This window comes from Mesoplodon densirostris, chromosome 9 (genome assembly GCF_025265405.1).
Source record: "Mesoplodon densirostris isolate mMesDen1 chromosome 9, mMesDen1 primary haplotype, whole genome shotgun sequence".
NCBI lineage: Eukaryota > Metazoa > Chordata > Mammalia > Artiodactyla > Ziphiidae > Mesoplodon > Mesoplodon densirostris.
Window position 1 is genome coordinate 57,835,786 of NC_082669.1, and position 15,670 is coordinate 57,851,455.

General features: G+C 36.9%; 1 protein-coding gene across 7 annotated transcripts in view; it reads right to left on the bottom strand.

Moving 5' to 3' along the window:
• The window catches only part of AKAP9 (A-kinase anchoring protein 9), a 150,828-nt gene that overhangs the window by 5,102 nt on the left and 130,056 nt on the right, over positions 1 to 15,670 (bottom strand). For 6 of the 7 annotated variants that reach the window (XM_060108824.1, XM_060108825.1, XM_060108820.1 and 3 more), the window contains 9 exons: positions 12,769 to 12,913; positions 9,604 to 9,823; positions 8,087 to 8,237; positions 5,893 to 6,561; positions 5,455 to 5,660; positions 5,029 to 5,134; positions 3,345 to 3,527; positions 2,074 to 2,274; positions 496 to 728 (listed from right to left, as the gene is read on the bottom strand). In XM_060108824.1, coding sequence (XP_059964807.1) covers positions 496 to 728; positions 2,074 to 2,274; positions 3,345 to 3,527; positions 5,029 to 5,134; positions 5,455 to 5,660; positions 5,893 to 6,561; positions 8,087 to 8,237; positions 9,604 to 9,823; positions 12,769 to 12,913 — 2,114 coding nt within the window. The remainder of the gene's footprint in view (positions 1 to 495; positions 729 to 2,073; positions 2,275 to 3,344; positions 3,528 to 5,028; positions 5,135 to 5,454; positions 5,661 to 5,892; positions 6,562 to 8,086; positions 8,238 to 9,603; positions 9,824 to 12,768; positions 12,914 to 15,670) is intronic. The other variant, XM_060108823.1, reaches the window with a different exon arrangement.

Genomic DNA, 15,670 nt, shown 5'->3' on the forward strand with positions numbered 1-15,670 from the left:
CAGCACAGTCCAATGCAGAGTCAGGCCAGGGCTTTCTGTAGCTGGGCTGTGAGAGTGAGTTATTTTAGTAATGAAGAAAATGAATGTATGTCAGCCTAAGTAACTTTTCAAAAAACACTTTTCTGTCTTATGATCTCTTTTATTTATATGTCTGAACTAGTTCATGGACTTATTCAGATTAAAAAAAAAAGAGAGACTAACTAACTAACTAACTAACTAACTAAATAAAGAGAGACAACCCAGATTGGATGTCCCAGCCGAGTCACTGGCTGCCTGCCTCTGGGAGGGCCCTTTTCATAGGCTCTCTATAGTATAACATAAAGTATCCCTGACTAAAGGATGAAAACCTAGAGAGAAGTAGGCATGTTTCAGTGATAGCAAGTGTCTTATACTATATGAATATGGAGCACAACGGGCAGAGAAAAGAGAGAGAACTGAAAATAACTAGTCTCTTTAGAAAGTCTATTAAAATGCATTTTCTTTCAAGTATTTTACCTCGAAATTGCCATGGACACTCTGACAGCTGACCGAAACCTGGTGAAGCCCTTTGGACGGTTGGTGATCACCTCTAAATCTGTGAAGGCCGGATGTCCCCCCATTCGGGCAAGCAGAGCCAGGGTGGCATCCTCACATTCTTGGAACCCACCCAGTAACAGAAGCAGGTATTTCTTTTGATAAATGAGAGCTTTCCGAAAACTTTCTGCCCTCAGGTATTTGCCATAAATTCTCTATGTTTAAAGAAAAGAAAAATGTAAAGACATTATTAAGAAGTTATTCAAACTGTTCTCTAGGGGAAGATAACCTAGACTTTATTTTTAAAAAGTGGCAGTAGTAGAATGGCAGGTACCCTATCACTGTTTTCTACTTTTTTTTATTTTTTATTTTTTTTGCGGTACGCGGGCCTCTCACTGCTGTGGCCCCTCCCGTTGCGGAGCACAGGCTCCGGATGTGCAGGCTCAGCGGCCATGGCCCATGGGCCCAGCTGCTCCGCGGCATGTGGGATCCTCCCGGACCGGGGCACGAACCCGTGTCCCCTGCATCGGCAGGCGGACTCTCAACCACTGTGCCACCAGGGAAGCCCCACTGTTTTCTACTTTATCAGCAAAGGTAAAAAGTAAAGCTAAACCTTTATACTTCTGCCTACCTTTAGTGAATGGATTTTAGCTCCTATTAATCATATTCATTGCAAAAATTTTTGTCTTTGCATTATCACCTGAGTTTTTTTTTTTTTTTTTTTTTTTTTTTTTGCGGTATGCGGGCCTCTCACTGTTGTGGCCTCCCCCGTTGCGGAGCACAGGCTCCGGACGCGCAGGCTCCGGACGCGCAGGCTCAGCGGCCATGGCTCACGGGCCCAGCCGCTCCGCGGCATATGGGATCCCCCCGGACCGGGGCACGAACCCGTATCCCCTGCATCGGCAGGCGGACTCTCAACCACTTGCGCCACCAGGGAGGCCCTCACCTGAGTTTTTTTAATTGTATAGAGCTACTTTATTAGTATCAACACTGATCTATTTAACTTTTTCAATGTTAATGTTTTCTGTCCCTTTAAGAGTCATAAATTTATGTTTACTCCATAGCTGGAATAAATATTCCAAGCATTTTCTTTCTTTCCTTGTTTTTTTTTTTGGATTTTATGTTAACTGATGAAGGTAGTTGTACTACAATATTCATCATTAGTCATTAGAGAGACTATTCAGAGGGCTTACCACTTACAGAGCATAATCCTCTAATACTGACAGTAGTAGAGAGCTTCTGTTGGGAGTTGAAAAGCTAACTTTCTGTTGGTCTTTTAGGGATGAGACTGTGGGAAGTGGGACCATGAGCTCAAGGTGCTGCCTCTGTGACCATTAATAGAACTTAATCTGGTCCCAAACCTGGGCATGCTTCACCACAATTTTTTTGTGACCAGCTAGAGATCTGCATTCAATGACAGACTGAGTACAGAGACCTAGAGACAAAGCCTGAGTGCCACCTAAAATTCTGTAGTCTGACAATTAAGGTTAGTGATAGATGAAATAAGGCAAAAGCAGAGGACCAATTTTAGTATACATTTAGATGGAAGATGTCTCCTACCTTTACAGTGGCGTGCTCAGAATCAGGGCTCAGATTTTGAAGTAAAGCTTCATTTCTTAGTTCAGCTTTTAGTTTGTATACCTCAGCTTCTGCCCGTTTCAAGGATTTTTGGAGAGTCAACTTTTCTCTGTTCCAGACTTCTTTTTCTGAAGCAATGATGGCTTCAATGTTGGGGCCACCACTGAATGAAAACCTAGAAGACTGCAGAGGCCAGAGCCTACTTACATGATTTTAAAGAACAAGTTTCTGAAGAAGAATCTGAATTAAACATATTAAAGGTATCCCTATGAGGGTTATAGAATGCTCAGCTTTCCAACCTCAGGCAGGGACGTTCAAAGCCAATCGCAACTGACATTAAAGAATATCCACTAACTTTTAAGTTTATGACCTTGCTGAGTAGATTAACTTTACAACTAAAAGTCCGTGTGAAAGCCTGGCCCCAGAGAAGATGTTTGGATTAGTAGAGCTTTCAACTAAAAAAGTCTAGAGACTTTTTTTTTGGCCACGCTGCAATAAAGGTTATCAGGATGTTAGTTCCCTGACTAGAGGCAGAATCCAGGCCACGACAGTGAAAGTTCAGAGTCCTAACCCACTGACCACCAAGGAATTCCCTGTTTTTTTGCTTGTTTTTTTTTGTAGACTTTAAAAATGGACCATCTGGGTTCAAATGTTGAGCCTGTGCCTGAAATAGTACACTGGAGAAGTGGGGAAAAAAACCCAGCTTGTACATAGGGAAGTGGGTCTCTACAGAAGCTGTGTGGATGTGTTATCATGCATCTGACCACACAGTTGGTCTTACAGGTCCTTCCTATCTTTATAATGGATGGTAACAGAGCTAGCAATTTAGTATTTTGTAGTTTTTGAATGGAAAAAATTTAAATAAATTCCCATAGTTTATTAGACTGAAATATGTAATTTAATGGCATTTTCCACTTGAGTTATGAACACAATTACTGATAAATAACTGACAAGAACAGGCAGAATGCACATGTGAACACTTCTTCACATGTATCTGCAATTGGTCCATAGGTAGCAAAGTACTTGGCTTTGGAGATAAGTATATCTTGGTTTGACTACTGACTTCAGTTTTCTGAAATGCAAGGCAGAGTGTGGATAAGAGATTCTGAACATATATGACCCAGAATCTGGCAGAGAAGGCTCCCCATAAATAAATAATAGCTATTATTATTACTGTCATTCCTATAAAATTTTCCAGTGATCCTACTAAGAATCAGATGCTTAGTATGCTGCCATGATAAAAACAGACGTACATAATCTCTGCCAGCTCCTGTCTGTCGATAACACCTGATCTGCTCCTCCAGCTTCATAACCATGCTTCTTAAATCATTCTTTTCTTCAGTCAGTTGGCTGATATGTCCTGTCAGCTCAGTATTTTGTCTTAGTAGTCTTTCAGTTAATGAGCCACAAGAAGTACTTGGGGACCTTAAGGTAGGCTAAAAGACAAAATGGCAAAAGGTCATATAAGCACAAACTTCTACAAATAATGCATATAAAATGTGAAGTCACTGAGAACAACAGATTTCATGAAGAAATAGTGCTCGAGCTGTGTCTTAAATAATAAGTAGGACTCTGCTAGGCAGGAAAGAAGGGCATATTAAGCAGAAGGAAGAGCACGTGTAAAGACACAAAGGCTTGAGCGTGAGTGTGTTGCTTTTAAGGAGCTAAAACACACCTGTTAAGATTAAAGGCTGCTTTCATTTTATGGATAATAGACCTAAATGTAGGTAGTGAAGAGCCATGAAAGGCTTTAGGAGCATGCCATAAACAAAATTTACGAGCGAGAAAGATTCCTTTGATAGTACTGTGCAAAGTAGCGTAAATTAGAGAAGAAAGATCCTGATGTCAGGCAGACACATCAGGAGGTTACTGACAACAGTCCAGGTGAGAAATGCTGAAGGCCTGAATGCAGGCAATGACTAAAGGCACTTAGGAGGTAGAAGGCACAGGACTTAGTGACTGCTTGGATGTGCAAGTAAGAATGAAGGAAAGTGGTCTAGGGTGACTTTCAACTCTCTAAACTGTGTGATATCATGACCAAAAATGTGGGTTTGGGACAGGAAGAAGAAAAGGAAGACGATGCTCAGTTTGGATTGTGCCTGTGAGATTCCTAAAGGGGTCACTATGGGGTATGTTTCCCAAAGGAAAGATGTCTCGTAACTAAGTGAAAATATAAACCTGGACCACAGGACAAACGTTTCAGAATAGAACCATAGTCCACAAGAAGGTAAGCTCCATAAAGGTGAGATTTTTATCAGATTTGTTCACTATAGCCCCAGAACCCAGTATAGTACCTGGCACACAGTAGGTGCCCAATGTAAGTATTTTTTCAATAATTAAGTCTACTGAGAATTCAGGCTGTGGGAATGAATGAGCTTTCACAGTTAGAGGAAAAAAATGGATGAGCATAAGAACTCATGAAGGTGATTGATGAAAGAAATGAGAGAATATTAACACAAAAGGAAAGGAAAGAGAGGGTATTTAAAATGGAAGAGGTCAAAAGTGTCAGATACTACAAAGAAGCCAAGAACAACAGGGACTGAAAAGATTCACCAGATTAGTCAATTGTCAACACACTGGTAGCATCCTGAGGGTGGTTTCATGGAGTGATGAGGGTAAAAGACAGACTATTCTTTCAAGAAACTTATCATAATATAATAAGAAGTCACCATAATTATTCAATAATGATAATTTTGTTTCCCCTCAAACTTTCACTATCTTCTATTGGGGAAAGGCAACATTATTATAATATAATAATTATAATTATAATAATTATAATATTGAGCACATCAATATTAACATTATTAACATTTTAAATAAATGAAAAGATAAAATTAAAACTCTTTAGAAAATACAGTGCCAGTTTCAAATGATTCATATAATTTCCATTAAATCTTTGCTCTCGATACTATACAAAGTGTTTTTAGAAAGTCTTACCTCTTCGCCTGGCTGGCCAGTTAATTTTTGTAGTTGTAAAACAATTCCATCAATATTTTCCTGAACCCAAACAAAATCTTCATCATCTGCTGTTTCAAACTGTAGTCTTCAAAAAAGAAAGGGCAAAAAGTCAAAATATATCATCTCAAGGAGCAGTGTTGACTAACACAAACGTTACAGGTCAGGCAACACTGCTTCACCTCTTACTTCTCCTTTACATTAAGTGTTCTCTTTCCCTGAGTCAGGATGTTAACGATATTTGTTTTCAGGTATATGAGTTTCGTTAAAGAATATCACCTCCTAATGTAAACATGAATTAACTTTAAAATTTGAATTTCCCACCCTTGGCTAACTAAGAGTGAGGGACAGATTCTGTCCAGCTTGTCTAAGAATGCCATTTCCAAAGGTCAGGCAGAAAATTCTAACCTATTGGAGGCTTTCTGGGCTAGATGCTGTAGTTTTGAAGCCACACGTTGAAGTTTTTGTCTGATCATTTCTAATTCATGGTTATAGCCAGCTCCTCCTCCATTCATTTCAATCATTTTAGGATAGCTTGATTCCTTTGTCTCTCCTATTTTCTGTTGAAGAACCCAATTTCTGGTTCGATCATTGGTTAAACTCCAAGTGGTTGGCTGGCAATTTTGGACAGAAAAAGAAAAAGCAATCATTATAAAATAAATAGCACATCACATTCTTTCTTAGGGGAACACAGTTATTGTTTTTATTCCAAATAAACTTCTATAGATTTCGTTTTTAAATGATTTGTACATAGCTATTTAAATAATTTAATCCAATATCAAAATTAAATGATCAAACGGCTACAGTATTCTTTAAAAAATATTTTAAAACAAAATGTCAATTTACCTCATTAAGATTCTGATACAGAATTCTTCTACTTTCTCGTTTTTCTTCTCGTTCTAGTTCCTGCTTTTGGAATTCCTGCATAATTCCTTGCAGTCGTTTTCCTTCAAGATCTAACTTATAAACCTGTTGCCTTTTCTCTTCCAGTTGGCGCTGAAGATCTTCCACTTTGGACTGAAGCTCATACATTTTTTTCTGTCCCTCAGTGTTGGCCTCTTGTTCTGTCTGCAGTGTCTTCCTGTGAACCTGCCTATCCTTTTCCATTTGTTGTCTTGTTTGCAAAGAATCCAGTTTATATTTCTCAGTCTCATTTAACAATTCAACTATGCGACTGTGTTTCTCCTCTAGCTGTTTCTGAAGCTCTTTAAGGAGGTCCTCAGAGGGTAAGGATGGCCGAGACTGCCCACTATCATCACTGCTCTGTAGTTGTGCATGTAATTCCCGCTCCCTATCCAGGGTAATACTCATTTCCCGAATTCGAACTTTCTCAGATTCAAGAAGTACTTGAAGCTCCAAGTTTCGACCTCGTTCTTCGGATAACTGGGCATCATGTAGCACTCTTTGTGATTCTATTTTCTGCTGTGATTCATTTAGTTGTTGTTTCTGTTGTTCCAAAAGTTGATTTAGCTGAATATTCCTTTGTTTCTGACCCTCAAGTGAGAATTTCAGATCCTTGTAGGAGAAAGTTGAATTTAAGAATTTATGTTAATACTATGGAGAATACTTGCAATAATATTAAGTATACAATTGTGCCTTTATTAATACTAAGTTGATAGTATCTGGTAAAAGAACTGATTATCCAATTCACTAACGTGTATTTTCAGTGGTTAGAGTGTAATTATTTGGACAGCCAGTTGATTTTTGTCAAAGAATATCAACAAAATAGAGCTAAGGTACGAAATACTTTCTCTCCCAACATTAATCATATCTGGTTAAGAAATATGAAGCAGAGTACATTTCTTCTAGGATTAATAACCTTTAAAAATAAAAGTATTTCTGGGCTTCTGTGGTAGCACAGTGGTTAAGAATCCGTCTGCCAATGCAGGGCACACGAGTTTGAGCCCTGGTCCCGGAAGATCCCACATGCCGTGGAGCAACTAGGCCCATGCGCCACAAGTATTGAGCCTGTGCTCTAGAGCCCGCGAGCCACAACTACTGAGCCCGTGCACCTAGAGCCCGTGCTCCACAACAAAGAGAGGCCACTGCAATGAGAAGCCCGCGCACTGCAACGAAGAGTAGCCCCCGCTCTCCGCAACTAGTGAAAACCTGCGCACAGCAACAAAGACCCAATGCAGCCAAAAATAAAAATAAAATAAAATAAATAAAGTTAAAAAAAAAAGAAAATAAAAGTATTTCTGATATAATGTGATGGGAGTTCCTGAAAACCCTTGAATTTTCCAATACCATACTACATAACTAAAAATAATAGGGCTTATGAGGAGAGCAGGGTTAGGGACAAACTACTCAAAACCTATAAAAATTTGTAATGATTAAAAAAATAGTAATCAATACCTGAGGAAATAACATGTCCTTGCTAGGTAGAAAGCTCACTGTGCCTGGAGGCTACCATCCATGGTGAATATTAAAAAAAAAAAAAAAAAAAAAACCCAAAAAAGTAACAGGGCAGAAAATCTGGATTCTGGCTACACAGTTTTTTAGCACAGAGCTAGCAAGTACCAGGATTATGTGGATAGAAGAAGAGCTCCGAGCCAGGGGGAACTGTTAAAGTGGCACTGCCTGCAGTACAACCTGCTTTGAGCTGTGAGCTGTGCAAGGCTGGGGTGTGTGTGCCTCTCTGGGAGAGAGCCCAGCGTCTTAAAATATAGTAGCAAGGGCTCCTGCTGCCAGAAAAGTATCGCTGCTCTCCTTCCCTAGGAGAAAACAGGAACCTAAACTACTTCTGCGTTAAAAAGACACAATTGCCATATTTATCAAATTATATATGCACTAATTCAAATTCCTAAAACACATGCTGTAGCACAACAGTCTCTATGCATCCTTGGATGCAGCAAAACAAAAAAAGATCATACCATTAGCAATTCCTGATAATACTTTAGATAACATTATAATATTCAACACATAGTGAATGACTTATTATACCTAATAATGAGTCTAAGGTCAACATTTTAGGAAGAGGAACGTCTCTCTTCTATCACTGGATTTTTTCACAGACATTTAAAGACAAAGATAACAATACCTCAAGTTCTTCTTTATCCCGCTCTTCACTGCGTCCCAGCTTGGCTTTCTCTTTCTCCAAAGCCCACTGGAGCTCTCTGGACTTTTTCTGTTCACTTGCTAATGTGTCATTAAGCAAATGTACTTCATCCGTTTTATCTTTAACTTCCAACCTAAATCACAGAGACAAATGAACTTTCATAAAACTACTTTGACTAAGTATATTATTGAGAGAGAACAGCTTCCACTGAAAAGTGGTGGCATATTATAAACTAGGTGGGGCTTCCCTGGTGGCTCAGTGGTTAAGAATCCGCCTGCCAATGCAGGGGACATGGGTTCGATCCCTGGTCCGGGAAGATCCCACATGCCGCGGAGCAATTAAGCCCATGCGCCACAACTACTGAGCCTGCGCTCTAGAGCCCATGAGCCACAACTGAGCTCACGTGCCACAACTACTGAAGCCCATGTGCCTAGAGCCCGTGCTCCACAACAAGAGAAGCCACCACAATGAGAAGCCCACGCACGGCAAGGAAGAGTAGCCCCCGCTCGCCGCAACTAGAGAAAGCCTGTGCACAGCAATGAAGACCCAGTGCAGCCAAAAATAAATTAATTAATTTAAAAAAATAATAATAAAAAAATAAACTCGCTAATAGGAAAATATAAACCTGCTAATAGGAAAATATAAACCATGTAAAGATTGAAGATTTTTTGACTGTGGTTCAGTCAAATTAACTGTTTCTAGTAATACAACTATTAGTTATTATTTACCATTGTAAACAATTTATTGTTACAAAATAATATGAATAAAAATTTCCTTTAACTTCTACTGAACATAAGAACCATCGTTTGTGTGTGAAAAAGTTCAAAATAATGACTATACTTGTAATGTGTCCTTGACAAGCAGACTATCTCAGTATTTACACCAACAAATTTATCCTGTTTACAAGCATTATCTTCAAAAAATTTTGCGTATTTTAGCTAACTAAACCATGAATTCCATTGAGATCATAAATATCACTACAAATTACTTGGTGGTAAAATGAAGGTCAAATTTATGTATCTTAGGGCTTCCCTGGTGGCGCAGTGGTTGAGAGTCCGCCTGCCGATGCAGGGGACACGGGTTCGTGCCCCGATCCCGGAAGATCCCACATGCCGCGGAGCGGCTGGGCCCGCGAGCCATGGCCGCGGAGCCTGTGTGTCCGGAGCCTGTGCTCCGCAACGGGAGAGGCCACAGCAGTGAGAGGCCCGCGTACAGCAAAAAAAAAAAAAAAAAAAAATTTATGTATCTTATACAACAACAAGTCTCAAACAGAACTGAAGCCACGTAGAGAATATGCCAAAATACCTAATCATGAGTTTATCATTTGGAAAAATTTTGGGTGCTTCCTTTCCACTGTAGTTTTTCCTATAAGTAACAGTTTCATGTTATTTAAATATTATATACAATGTTACATTTTTGTAAGATCTGCACAATGTCTGTGACAAAATTACTCCAAGTCGTTCACTAACACAGGTTTATAATTAGGAAGCCTGGCACACCTGAATGCCTCTAATTCCTTTAGGTGCTTATGCTGTGCCTTGAGTGTTGTTTCTAGTTCCAGTTTAGCTTGTGCAAGTTCACTTTTCAGTTCAGCAACCACCATTTTCTCAGAACTCAGCTGTTCCTGCAGTTCTGTTGCTCTGTCTTTCACACTGCTGAGCTCCACTTGCATCTCCAGCATTTGAGACTGCTTCTGCTGCATATTGTATTCCAAGAGTTCTAAATGAAAAATTATTAATATTTAAAATATGATCTAGCAAACTCGCATTTGGCTTATAAATATTTTGTTGGTAATAGCTGACTTGTTATTTAAGACATTACTATAAAGCTAATGTGAAAAGATTACAGCCCCCAAAGTTAGCAATTTACATAAATACATGCATATGCATATTTTCCTCATACTGCTATATTGTCAAGATTTCAGAACTTTGTATAAATATATAAGGATGAAAAACTTAACAATTCATTACTGGATACAAGACTTGAAATTAAAAAAAAAACGAGGTGTTCACATAATACTATAAATAGGAACTTATATTTGTTCATTCAGAATTTTGATAGCTCACACTAAAAAATTCCAATGATTTTTGATAGCCGAAGTACTTGCAGGAGTCACCCCGTAACTCTGACTACAATGATTAGCACTGCTTGCTTGTTTTGTTCAGCCCTCCTTCGCAGACAGTCCCTAGGAATTTCATTATAACAAAAGTGGGAAGTCCAAACGCCAATTTGGATCACGGTTTTTTCTTTAAAAACATACCGAACCCTTGCTACATGTCTGTCACAATGAAAACAAAGTGAAATATTTAAATCCCTAAGGATAATAAATGAAAAAAATGTAACGAAATATATACATCAGGATCCATTTTTATAAAAAATATAAACTTATGTACATATGCACAATGAAATGTGTCTGGAGACATATTTCCTGGGTTTTAATAGTCATTAGTTTAGGATTTAGGTGATTCCAGGGGTGATTTTTACTCTGTTCTTCTGTTTCTCTATTCTACCATAAATGTATTTTTAATTTAAAAAATTTTATCAAAGTTCATTACTTCCTATTACAATTCATATTACCGATGTCAGGAGACAGGAATTACATTGGCTTTAGAGTATTCATGTTAATTGAGGCTTTTAAAACTATTTCTTAGAGAGTAGAGTCTAAGGATTACATTTATAAATATGTATCTATGTGATACTATGATACTAACTAAGCTTTCAACAGGGTCCTATTTAGTTAAGTAAAATACTAATAAATTCTCCAAAAATAATCTGCAATTAATCCTATGTCTAAATATAAGGGATATATTTAATTTGTAACCTCATTATACCTGTTTTCTCTAAAATATTTAAAGATATTTAAATTCTTCAGCTTTTCAGTGACAAATGTGAGACTGGTATAACTTTCAAAATTGGCAAAAGTATAGGTGTTTTCTACCTTTATATTAAACAGAAATGAAGACAAAGACATGTATGTGTCTTCACTAGATATGATGAAAAATTTCACTTTAATCTCTAATGATTTCCAGCTGCAGCTTAATTTAAGATTCCTCTATTGAAAAGTGAAAGATTTGAACAAGCATACCACAAAAGCAGAAATCCAGCTACCCAATAAATACCACAAATAAGCCAATTCAGTTATTAGAGAAATGTAAATTAAAACCACAACAATCCACCGCATACCCACCAGATTGGCAACAAAAGGCTAACAATATCAACTTTTGGCAAAAATGCGAAGCAACAGAACTTTCATGTACTGCTAGAAAGTGCACAAATTGATATGACCACTTTGGAAAACAGTCTGGCATTGTCTAATAAATTTGATGATATGTATTCTATGATCTAGCAATTCTACTCCTGGGTATGTATCCAGAAGACTCATACATGTATGCATCAGAAACATGGCATAACAATGTGTAGAAGAGACTGAATTTAGTAGCTAAAAAGTAGAAACAACTTAAATGTTCAACCGCAGAATGGATATATAAATTGTGAAATATTCACACAAGGGAATTCTATACAGTAACAAAAACGAATGAACTAGAGATAAATGTGGTAACTTCGAAGAATGTTATAGAGAGGTGAAAGAGACAAGACGCAAATATATAGAGTGATAAAGTTCAAGAGCAAGAAAAACCTTAAACTTACGTGGTTTAGGAATATATAAATAGGCAGTTAAAAAATCAGGACAATGGTTACCTCTAGGGTACCACAGAGGAAGATGTGTTCTATATTACTACAGAGTAGCAGAAGGGGAATTCTGGAATACTTGACATGGATGAGGTTTCCACAGGTATTCATTTAATAGTTTTTATACTGTATATTTTTGCATTTTTCACTTTTTTGTATGTATGTTACAGTTCACACACACAAAAAAGGTATTAAAAAGAAATCGTTACTTCCATTGAGGATTTCCTTTTCTTTTAGGTTATCCTCATATAGAGCTTCAAAACAAAGAAAGATAATGAACTTAATAGGCAAAACAACCTGATCAAGGCAATGCTTATTCATTTTAAGTTAAATATATCTGTTTATATGTCAGAAAATTGCTGTCTGTTGGATTAAAGTATTCTGTAAGAGTTAACCATTCTCTCTCCACACATAGCTAACTAAAGCCAATTTCAACCTCTACAGGAGATAAAAGCAAAGTCCTTTGCTATTTTAAAGCATGTCCTTACCAGCTTGTCTGGTGCACACAGCATTTTTTCTCTTGCGACTGAGCAATAACCCCCTTACCTCCACTACTACCTCCTCCTCCCAAATTCAAGAACTGTTGCTTTTAAGATGCAGCAATAAGCTTAGACGGCACAGCATAACTGAGCATTTTTTATTTCATTCCCAAAGCTGAGAATGAGTTTTTGCCTGGTCAGAGAACCCTAATGTAAACAGATATTTTTCAACTCTAAAAAAAATTTTAAAAAATTATATATATGTGTGTGTATTCATATATATATAGACACACACACACACACACACACACATATGTATCTCTTAAAACAAATTGGACACCCCTTTAATCCCTAGAGTAATTAATGTAGATTAACTTCCTGATGTGAGAATGAGAAGAAAATTTGACTAAGAAGAAATGAGTTTTAACTGAATAATAATAAAGTGAAATCATTTCACCTATTTGTGTCACCACATGAGCCTATCATATAGCATACCTTGGCTTGGTTGATCATTCTCTTGTTCTCTTTTCAGAGTCATTTTCTTACCATTCATCTGAGCATGCAGTGCTTGAATTTCAGCTAACAAACTCCTTCTATCTGCTTTCTGGAGGCATTCCATGGCTGCTCGATATTCAATACCCTGTAAAAAAAAAAAAAAAAAGAAAATCAATAAAGTTGTAAAGACAATAAAATTAACAACCAGGAAGTCTGAAGAAGAATGACATGCTAAAATTTGGGGAAGATGTTACTAATGTTCTCTTCCTGCTCATTGGGATCTACTTTTTAGATAATAGTTTCTACATTTATTTCAAAATTCTTTAAACACATAATAAAACATGATGAATAATATAATAAACACCCATGCACTTAGCCTAAGAAACAGCCCATATACAGCTGAAGTCTCCTGTGTACAACTCCCTGAATACATCCTCCGCTGCACCATCTGCTCAAGAAATAAGCAAATTCTAAGTCTGGTGTTATTTTCATGTACTCTGTACATACACACACATATCCTAAAAATATACAGTTCTGTTTTAAAACTTTATATAAATGGCATCATACTGTATTCATTTTTGTTTAATTTGCCTTTTTCACCGAACATGTTGGTGAACCATCCTGCCTGACACATACAGCTATAATTCACACTCATTTTCAATGTTATATAGTATTCCATAGTATGAATTATAGCACATTTTATCTGAACATCTTTTCATATATTTATTGGATACTCTCTATTTCTTCCATGAGCGCATATCTATCACTTGTCCATTTTTCCACTGGTTGTTCTATTCTCATTAGATATTTGGTCTGTAGATTTATTTTCTTGTGGTATTTCTGTCTGGCTTTAGAATCAGAGCAATATTGTCCTCATAAAATGATCTGGGAAGTGTTTCCTTCTTTATTTTCCAAGAGTTTGTGACGAACTGGTATTAATTCCTCTTTCAACATTTGGTAGGATTCACTAGTGAAGTCGTCTGATACTGAACTTTACTTCGTGAGAAGTTTTAAAATTACTAATTTAACTCTTTGTTATACATCTATTCAGATTTTCTATTTTTTCATGACTTAGTTTTAGTAGTTTGTATACTTTTAGGAATTTGTCCATTTAATGCCACTGTAAATAATTATTTTTAAAATTAAATTTTGGACTTCTTTGGTGGTCCAACAGTTAAGACTCCATGCTTCCATTGCAGGGGGTGTGGGTTTGATCCCTGGTCCGGGAACTACGATCCCATATGCCGTCTGGCGCGGTCAAAAGTAAGTAAATAAATAAAATTACATTTTGTTTGTTGTTGAGAAATAAGATTTTTACATCTTGATCTTACATCTAACAACATAACCAAACTTTCCTATCGATTTAAAAAATCTACATGTGTAGATTCTCTTTGGTTTTCTATGTAAGTGGATGAGGGGTCTTCCCTATTCCTACCCTTACTTAATTTCTCTTGCTTTTCTTTTCTAGCTACAACTTTAGGACAAGGTTGAGCAAACTACTTAACCCTTTGTTAAGGAATGTTTTTAACATTTAACTATCAGATATGATGCTTGTTGTAGTTTTTGCAAGATATACCTTTTATATAGTTCATGAAATTCCTTTTTTTTAGTTTGTTATTTGTTTTAAGGTGTTTTAAAATATGAAATGCATTCATTCATTTGTTCACTGTATCTCTTGAGATGATCACTGGGGTTTTTTACCCTTTAATTTGTTAAAGTGATCAGTCACATGAATTTTTCTTAATGGTACGCTACCTTTGCATCCCTGGATAAGTATAAGGTGATTGTGTCTCTAAAAAATATGCATTGGTGGATTTGGCTTGTTAATATTTTGTTTAGGATTTCTGCTATGTTCTATGAATAAAATCTATGTTCATGAATAAAATAGGCCCATAAAGTTTCTTTCCTGTATTATCTTTGTCTGATTTTGGTAACAGGGTTATACTAGCCTTCTCATAAAAAGAAAGGGCGTTTCTCCAATCATCTTACAATGGGAGCATACATACATACATACACACACACACACACACACACAAACACACACCCACACACACCCACACACACACACACACCCACCTTCTTTAACTATTCATTTGTTGATGGACATTTAGGCTGCTTCCATATCTTGGTAATTGTAAATAATGCTGCTATGAACTTCGGAGTGCAGGTATCTTTCTGAATTAGTGTTTTTGTTTTTGTTTTTTTTGGATATATACCCAGGAGTGGAATGCTGGATCTGAATGAGCTTTCATAAATAAATATCGGCCCATTTCACCAAAGTTTTTGAATTGATGTAAAATTATTCATAGTATTCTATTACTTTTATATCTCAGCCATATCTTTAGTTATAATCCCGTTTTTATTCCTAATTTTTAAAAAACTGTGCTTTATCATTTTCCTTAACCTATTCTCCAGAAAAGTTTCTATTTTATTCACCTTTCAAAGAATCAACTTTCAACGTGTTTATGCTCTCTACTGTACAAGTGTATGCATTTCACTAATTTCTTTTTTCTTTATTACAGTTGAGCCTCATTATTTGTGGATTACATATTTAAGAATTTGCCTACTCATTAAAATTTATCTGTAACCCTTAATTCAATACTTGCGGTGCTCTTATGTTTACTCTCCTACATGTGCACACAACAGCAAAAAATTTAGATTGCCACATGTGCATGTTCCTAGCTGAAGTCGAACAAAGTGACACTCTGCCGCCTTCTTTCATCTCTTATACTATAAACAAGTGTCCTTTTTGCCATCTATTTAGTGCTGTATTTTTGATACTTTTGTGCTTTTTATTGGTGATTTTGCTGTTTAAAATGGTCCCCGAGCATAGATATGAAGTACTGTCTAGTATGCCTAAGCATAAGAAGGCTGAAAGATACATTACAGAGAAAATGCATGT